At 37.2% G+C, this 9,372-nt stretch overlaps 1 protein-coding gene and 1 long non-coding RNA gene across 2 annotated transcripts; both read left to right on the top strand.

The window, feature by feature from the left end:
• The first annotated feature begins 1,380 nt into the window (after positions 1-1,380).
• On the top strand, positions 1,381-2,304 carry LOC106394925 (protein SMALL AUXIN UP-REGULATED RNA 10). Its single transcript, XM_013835466.3, has one exon. It carries the CDS (start codon positions 1,741-1,743, stop codon positions 2,065-2,067), a length of 327 nt encoding a protein of 108 aa, XP_013690920.1. The 5' UTR covers positions 1,381-1,740; the 3' UTR covers positions 2,068-2,304.
• A 473-nt stretch (positions 2,305-2,777) lies between these two features.
• On the top strand, positions 2,778-4,790 carry LOC106395280. Its single transcript, XR_001279181.3, has 2 exons — positions 2,778-4,278; positions 4,372-4,790. It is a non-coding gene; the product is annotated as an uncharacterized LOC106395280 (long non-coding RNA).
• The last annotated feature ends 4,582 nt before the right edge of the window (positions 4,791-9,372 follow it).

Genomic DNA, 9,372 nt, shown 5'->3' with positions numbered 1-9,372 from the left:
TACATTCAAAAAAAGAATCCACAAACAAATATATGCAGGTTTCGTCAGATATATTCAAAATAGACAACATAATATAATGAAAAAGGTTTAGATATGAAGCTTAAAAAGATTTGTGCGTAACTCAGAAATTTCTTCATATACGTTTAGAACAAAAATCAATTTTCTGCAAATGTATTGACCATTTTTGCAAAATTTAAATATGGAAATTTCAAAGATTTGAGTATGTCTTAGATCTAGAAAAGAAAACATTGTTAGAAACAAAAAAAAAACATGTTCTTTTTATATATATATATATATATATATATATATATATTTTTTTTAAAAAAAATATTTTTATTGAGAGAAATGGCCAAATGGGCATTATGTATGTACCGTGTACGTATGAGAAACCAAGACAAAGGTTTTGCGATATCCTTTTGTGTCGAGCCCTTATATATGTATCACCGCAAGTACGTACTTTTGCTACAACTTACAAAACTCTTATTTCGTCCGCAATACTGTACATACATATCTATAAATATATATAACAAGCCGTGGTCTCATTCATATGATGTATACGATATTAGAGGTAAGAGAAACAAAATGGACATTTGTTTGTAACATTGTGTCTAAGTATGTAAAGGAAAATGGGAGACATTGTAGGGCAATGTTATAGTCCTACCCGATTTTGTTTTGTATACATTCTTTTACAAATTTAATTACATCTCTCTAGTCCTTGTTGGCTCTGTCCTCGATGTTTGTTAGCCCTTGCCTCCTACATCCCACATGATTTTGCTTTCACAAGAACAGGAAATCAAAACATAACTAACTTGAATCCAAATAGGAAATCTAGATTCATGGGATAACTTAAATTGCTTTGGTTTAATATAAGATCCATATATATTCGCCATGTTACTAATTGAGATACCGTCACTAGTTATCTATAAATGCTCTACTAAAAAATACGTGTTTATGTGTGTTTTCATTGATTTTTTTTTTTGGGAACAAGAGTTTTTTTTCGTTGAGTTTTATCCCAGTTTAAATCACTGCATGTGTAATATATACATATCTAAAACTGTAGAAATATTCTTCATTTACGTCAAACTATACAGTAATCTAGTCATTCATTTTTCAAGTTCATAATTAAACAACCAGTTATGATCTATTAACGGGCACAGCTCTTACGCACAAGTTTTTAGGTGTTTTTTTTTTAGTTTAAAAAAAAAAAATCGAACCAATCGCGGGTCACCACGTATTGGTGGGGCCCGCGCACGGTCTAAAACCCAAACTTAAGTCGCTTCCTACGGGAGAAGCAGAAGGGACAACTCTTGATTATAAGGTGGGATCCACTTATTTTTAAATATTTTTTTTTTAAAAGACAACAATAATAGATGCCGTTAAAAGTGCTCTAAGTAACTTAACAATGTAGAAAGGTATGGTCGACTTTGCATTTATTCTAATGCATATTTATATATATATATTTAATAATACCTATAATATAGTCACTGTTTGGTCAACGCTAGCAGTAATCAAACCCAATTTATTATTATCTATATAGCTATACTCATTACTCACCAAACTATAAAAGCATAGTAATGTACTGTATCTATATATATTATTTTCTTTTCTTTAGTAATTTATGCCATCCAAACTGTCCATACTCCATATAAATACGTCTCCATGGACGTCTAACATCCATAACATTTCTTCAAACAAACCCCAAGTTATAGAAAAAAAGAAGATAATATTTAAAATAAAGTAATGGCCATAAAGAGGTCAACTCAAGCAGCATCGATCAAGCAAATCCTAAAGAGGTGCTCAAGTCTAGGGAAGAAGAAGAACGTCAACGGTTGCTACTATAATCAAGAAGATGATAGTTTTCCACAAGACGTGCCAAAAGGTCATTTTCCGGTTTACGTTGGACCGGACCGAAGTCGGTACATCGTTCCCATCTCGTGGCTCGGACACTCTGAGTTTCAAACGTTGCTCCGACTAGCCGAGGAAGAGTTTGGCTTTGAACACAATATGGGTCTAATCATACCCTGTGATGAAGTGTTCTTCAAGTCTCTCATCTCCATGTTCAGATAAAATTCGATCGAAAAGTAATCTGATTAATAGCTACGGGATGTGTTTTTTGGAATGATCATAAGAAGAATCAACCCGATTGTTTTTTTTTCTTTGTAAGACTTTGTAATAGTTGGGATTGGGTATCTGGGAGGCTTTTTTTTCCCTCAACTCAACGTGAAAGGTTGACTAGTGATCTTGATATGTGTAACTAGTTAACTTCTATAAGCCAGTTTATATCTATCAAGAAATTTTATATGATTTTTAATCCACAAAATATAAATCTATTATCATGTCTTACAGAATTAAAGTGGTATCATGTCTTACAGAATTAAAGTGGTATCATCTAGAAAACTTGCGTACTATTGGAGATATATTGGAGAGCAAGTTGTGTATCTTGCGAACCAATTGTTATGGACCGTTGAAGTCCAATTATGAAATGAAATCCAAGAAGTCTATGAAACTCAAACTGAAGAATATTATATAAATCCACTTATGATAAGGATTAGTTATTTTAGATATATATCATATAAGATTTAGATAAGTTATATTCTTAGTTGAGATAGGTCTAATTCTTGTGTATATATACAACTCTCTTGTAAGTCACTAAGACACAGCACAATAATATATCTATTCTATTATACTTTACATTGGTATCAGAGCATTCGACTCTTAGGGATCTGAAATAAAACTTCCGCGTTGTAAGTTTGAAGATGCTAACCATTGTTGGTGTTGGCCATATTGAAGAAGATATGGTGATACCGACGATGAGGACGACGTTACCACATGTGTTTGAGTCGTTAGTTTTTTTTTGGTTTTAATCTAAGTTAGTGGTACGAGTTTTATTACTTTAGGTGTTACGTCTTTACTTAATTTTGGTTTTCTAAAGTCAATAGCTTTATTAATTTGGTTTTGAATTCACGTCTTTAGTCAAAGTTAGAATATCATGGGCAGCGCTGATCATGGGTTTATGTGTAAGAGTTAATCGGAAGATTTTTTAAAGGTGATTCCTAGGTTTAGGTTTCTCATGGGTTGTTTTATGAGATTTATTCTATGGTTTAGAATGTCTCAAAGATTGTGTTTTAATTTTCCATAGTTTGGAAAATTTGTTGGTTATAGTTTTTAACCATTACGGGGAAGTTCTAGTAGAACGCTTTACGTCAAGTTGTTTAGTCCAAGTTATGGACTGTCCGAGTTAAGGACAATTGTTTGTGGAGTTGCAGTTGCGCTCACGGGATATATTCCTATTGTCAAAATCAAAGAAGAGTTGAAGTTTTGTCTTCCTTGTCTAAAGTTGAAGTTGAAGTTTTTATCCGGAGGAGTTTACTGAATCTTTTCCTCGACAATATTGTCCACGTCATACATGGTCTGCTTTGTGATGCAGCTTTGCGTGTTGCATCCCACGTTTATCGTGCGGGGGAGTATTGGAGATATATTGGAGAGCAAGATGTGTATCTTGCGAACCAATTGTTATGGACCGTTGAAGTCCGATTATGAAGTGAAGCCCATGAAGTCTATGAAACCCAAACCGAAGAATATTATATAAATCCACTTATGATAAGGATTAGTTATTTTAGATATATATCATAAGATTTAGATAAGTTCTATTTTTAGTTGAGATAGGTCTAAGTATTGTGTATATATACAACTCTCTTGTAAATCACTAAGAAACAACACAATAATATATCTATTCTATTATACTTTACATGTACTCATATAAATGAGCTTCATATCTTCTTTTTTTGTGCAACAGAATACTTATCATTAAAAAGGCAATTAAGGCCCAAGGTTTAGAGATACAATGGTTGATAATTGGGCTTTCGCAAGCCCATTGGCCAGGGTATTCAGCCTGTGGAATGAAATTAAACCGACAGAAAGAAAACGGAGAAGCATAGGAGAAAGCTAGAGAGTCGGCATCTGATAGAACGCCGAAGAGATCCATCGTCTGTTTCCTCTGTGTGATTGCTCTGTGGAGCACTTGAGAATCTGTTCGAAGACAGATGTTGGTGAAGCCTACTGCGTTCAGGAGGGCTCCTCGGATTGCTAAGGCCTCAGCCATGCAAGGAGAGGATACATGTGTCTAAGGCTACAGATTTGCGCGCAAGCTCTGATGATTCTTGGTCCATGAAGAGCCAGGCCAAACCAGCCGAATTTGATTTCCAGGAGATAGTAGAATCAGGGAGATCAAGAGGTCGAGGCTTGATTGGCAATTGGGTGACCCTTTTGGTCAATGAGGTTTGTGCTTGTTCCCATTCTCTCATCGCCTTTATCGGTTGAGTTAGAGTGTCATGGGTGCTCTCAAACAGAAGTTTGTTTCTTGCAATCCAGATGTACCAGGCGATCCATGGGAGAAGGTTCCCTACAACCCCAGTTGGGGGAAGGTTCTTGGCTGATTGCGAGGCCTATAGGATGGTGATGAAAGCTGAGTCTGGTTGAATGGTCAGGGCGAGGTCCAAGGCACCATAGTCCAGATCTCCTTCGCAAAAGTGCAGTGGAGGAGGATGTGGTCTAGCGTCTCTGGTTCTCCGCATCGACAACGCCTGGTGTTGTTGAGCATACCTCTCCTTTGAAGATTTTCATATCTAAAATGTTTTATTTCAAATATTATACCAGATCAAGTGGATACACGATATATATATATGGTCATTTTATGTATATATGGTCATGTTTGTTTGCAAGGTGTTAGTGGCAATAACCAGCAACAACGATTAACAATATCGATCGATCAAATATTGTTTTTTGTTCGTTTTAGTATCGCTGCCTTAGAGATAAGTCGCTTTGTTATTTAGTTGGTGATTGCTGCGATTAAAAAAGACAATTTATATTTATATGTTTATCTTTTAAATATTAAAATTTTACTGCGATTAAAAGTTTTGGTCACTCTGATCGCTGTGACTAATGGTTCATACATCGACAAAAATGAACAACAAATTAGTCGTTGTCGTGTGGCGCTGCCATTAGCAACTTGCAAACCAACATGGACATAGAGTATAGTATAATTTTGCTTTCTCGAGCTATTGATAAACAGATAAGGAACCAAATTTCCTCTCTTCACTACACCATGGGGTCATCCATTGGAAGGGCTGCTCAGACGTTGGTTCGAAGCTATTTCATAAATATAGGAGTCACGTATTCTTTCATTTATTCCTTATTAGACTAGCTTATGCGTACACCTTTTTGTAAATGAGCCAATTTGATCAATATATTTGATATTTAATCAATTTTTTTTTGCTTTCTCACTTTGTCCACATTCTTGTATATTTTATAAAAATGTTCATATGTCTAATTCAACAAACCGTGAAACGCACATAACTTTCTTATTGTCTCGGTTTTACATTGCCAAGCATAGTTATACGAGAGTATGCTCATACTAGTATACTACCAGTTGATTTTGAGTTTATAAATTGTCCCCTTTGACACTGATATGTATAAATATATTTATACACATATAATATATTATATATTGCCAGTTGACGATTCATATATATATATATATATATAATGTAAGGTGTAGAGTAAGGTGTAGAGTCCAGATATGTGTGAATCATCCACTACAAGAAAACGTGCCCATAACAACGAATATTTACGACGAAAATATTTCATCGTAAATTTACATTGTGTTTACAACGCAGTTACGAGGAATCCAACTTTCGTCGTAAACGCCATGTAAATTTACGACGAATAGTTTTCGTCGTAAACTCCATGTAAGTTTACGACGAATGTACGTGGAATGAGAAATACGTCGTAATCATTACATCGACATTACAACGAAACATGTTACCGTTATATTTAGGTGAAAACGTATATTCAATGTGCTTTAACTTACCTAATTTCGTCGTAAAGTCGTTGTAAATATTATGTTAAAACCATGTAAAATCCATGTAAAATATTCCTTGTAAAATCGTTGTTATATTTCAACTACCCAACTCGAAAATTTCTCTATATATATGTCATTTCCCACAACTCTCTTCCTCACAACACACAAACGGGAGAAAAAAAAATCCGAAAAAAATCAGAAAAAAAAAGATTTCAAAAAAAAATCTAAGAAAAAAATGGCCGGTGGCGGTAGTATTTACGAGTTACGGAGTTGGATGTATTTGCACAAAGATTCCGACGGGAGGGTGACGAACGCATTTCTGAGCGGGCTAGAGACATTCATGCACCAGGCGGACTGTACACCGATCACACAGGAAAGCGGTAAGATGTTCTGCCCCTGTCGGAAATGCAAGAATTCAAAATTTGCACGTAGTGAAACTGTATGGAAGCATTTAGTAAACATAGGATTTACACCACAGTACTACATTTGGTATCAACATGGAGAGGGTTATGGGGAAAATGAAGCTAGTAGTAGTAATAATAATTTTGAGGATGGTCATCATAGTGAAGAACCGAATCATTTGCATAATGAATATAATTATCATCAAGATCATGAGCAGATGGTAGATCATGATAGGGTTCAAGATATGATTAGTGATGCATTTTTAGAAACAACTACAACAATAGCTGATGGAACTAGAAATGTAGAAGAACCTAATTTGGATGCAAAAAGGTTTTATGAAATGCTAGATGCTGCAAATCAACCAATCTACACTGGTTGTAGAGAAGGTCTCTCTAAATTGTCTCTAGCAGCTAGGATGATGAATATTAAAACGGATCATAATTTACCTGAGAATTGCATGGATGCATGGGCGGAGTTGTTTAAAGAGTATTTGCCAGAAGACAACGTGTCTGCTGAATCTTATTATGAGATTCAGAAATTGGTTTATAGTCTTGGGTTGCCTTCGGAGATGATTGATGTTTGCATCGACAACTGCATGATCTACTGGAAAGAAGATGACAAGTTAGAAGAGTGTCGATTCTGCAAAAAACCACGATTCAAACCGCAAGGCCGTGGGAGGAATAGGGTACCGTACCAAAGGATGTGGTACCTACCAATTACAGACAGATTGAAAAGATTATATCAATCTGAGAGGACTGCTGCGTCGATGAGGTGGCATGCGGAACATGTCCAGAGAGATGGTGAGGTTGCACATCCATCAGACGCAAGAGCGTGGAAATATTTCAACAAGGTACACGCAGATTTTGCTACAAATATTCGGAATGTCTATCTTGGGTTATGCACCGATGGATTTAGTCCATTTGGAATGTCTGGTAGACAATATTCTTTGTGGCCAGTCATTCTTACGCCATACAATTTACCGCTGGATATGTGCATGGAACAAGAATTTCTATTTTTGACCATATTAATCCCTGGGCCGAAGCATCCAAAACGGTCTCTTGATGTTTTTCTTCAACCGTTGATAGAAGAGCTAAAGCAATTGTGGTCAGAAGGGGTGAGGACGTACGATTGTTCCTCGAAAAATAATTTTACGATGCGAGCAGTTCTGCTGTGGACGAAAAGTGATTTCCCTGCTTATGGGATGTTGTCTGCCTGGACAACACATGGAAGATTATCTTGTCCATATTGTCTTGGATCGACGGATGCTTTTCAACTGAAGAATGGTAGGAAGAGTTGTTGGTTTGATTGTCATCGTCGCTTTCTTCCACTTGCCCATCTGTACAGAAGAAATATATAAGACATTGTTTCGGCACAAAAAAATTGTCAGAGACGGTCCTCCTCCATATCTCACCGGCCAGCAGATCGAAGCAGACATTGATTATTACGGAGCTCAGGAAACAGTTAAAGTTGGAGAAAATTGGCATGTTCCTGGAAATATGCCTGATGGGTATGGTGTGTCTCACAATTGGCATAAGAAGAGTATATTTTGGGAGCTACCCTATTGGAAGGATCTTCTCTTACGCCACAATCTGGATGTCATGCATATTGAGAAGAACTTTTTTGAGAACATCATGAATACATTACTTAACGTCCCTGGGAAGACAAAAGATAACAAAAAGTCAAGGATGGACTTACCTGATATTTGCTCAAGAAGTGAGTTACATATCAAGAGCAATGGAAACGTTCCTGTTCCCATCTTCCGGTTGTCATCAGAAGACAAAACAACCTTGTTTGACTGGGTTGCATCAGAAGTTAAGTTTCCTGATGGTTATGTTTCAAATCTGTCAAGATGTGTTGAACGAGGTCAAAAGTTCTCCGGAATGAAGAGTCATGATTGTCATGTGTTTATGCAACGACTACTTCCATTTTCTTTTGCCGAGCTCCTTCCAGCAAATGTCCATGAAGCACTTGTTGAGATGAGTTGAGTATATGGATATGAAGAGATAAGGAGTTGAAGAGAAGAGGAGAAAGAGAATGAGGTGACTTTGGGCAAGCATGGTATGGACGGCCGTACAAGGCCGTACATGGCCGTACCGTCCGTACCAAATGTCTCAACCAGAAGTTACCCAACCTCGACCAAGTGAAACCGTAACAAGGCAGATGTTACCTTAAGGGTTTAGTGAAGAGGATAAGACCGGTGAAAGGATAAGGGACGCGCGGTGCCAGGCTGGAACAGGCTGGAAAGCTGAAGCACCTTTAGTCCAAGATGCCATAAGCATGTGAGCCATCCTGACCAATCATTCAAAAGGCGCCCCTTGACTCCACACGGTTTAATAGTGCTCAGTTCCCTTCTTGTAAACCCTTGTGTCTCTCTTATAAATATGTAACCTCACTCATTAATAAGATTAAGCAAGTTTTGAGTCTCTCTCTTAGTCTTTAAATCTCAATGGTTCCATATTAGACTCATAATCTCATTTCATACTCTAATCTTCTCTAAATCGATTCTAGTCTTTCCTAAACACTCAGATTACTCTAAACATTACTAAAACTGATATGGTATCAGAGCCAGGTTAGTGAGAACCTGAGTTCGTGTTAGGCTCTTTGGAGATTCAAGATTGAAGCTTTGAAGAGTTTGGTTGGTGTTCTTGCGTTCTTGGGAGGTTCCGGGTATTTTCCGAGTTCAAAGACTAGTTTTTAGTGTGTTGCTGAAGCTGTGAGGTTGAAGACCGAGGCAGTGAGTGTTCTTACAAGTCTTTTAACTCAAGATCCAGTTTGTGAAGTCTAGAGAAGTCATCGTTCATCATGGAGAGTGGTATGAACATGAACATGAAGGTAGCGGTTTGCTTCAAAGGAACCAACTACTTGGTGTGGTCTCGGATGGTGAGAACCACGGTGGGAAGCAAAGGGCTTTGGAAGCACATCACGCCAGGAGAAGCTCCAAAGCTCATCACCCAAGGAGAAACTGAAGGAGAAGCCGCAAGCAAAGCGGAAGAGAAGTGGCATCAGGAGGACATGTTGGTGATGTCAGTGCTGCATGCTTCACTTGAGCCGGCAATTCTAGATGCATACAGCTACTGTGAATCAGCTAAAGAGCTGTGGGATACGTTGAA

The sequence above is a fragment of the Brassica napus genome, chromosome C7, assembly GCF_020379485.1.
Source record: "Brassica napus cultivar Da-Ae chromosome C7, Da-Ae, whole genome shotgun sequence".
NCBI classification, from domain to species: Eukaryota; Viridiplantae; Streptophyta; class Magnoliopsida; order Brassicales; family Brassicaceae; genus Brassica; species Brassica napus.
This window is presented reverse-complemented; position numbering and strand designations above follow the sequence as displayed.

Bases quoted from the DNA above. Each gene is read 5' to 3' on its own strand.
- LOC106394925 (XM_013835466.3), top strand. From the start codon at position 1,741: ATGGCCATAAAGAGGTCAACTCAAGCAGCATCGATCAAGCAAATCCTA.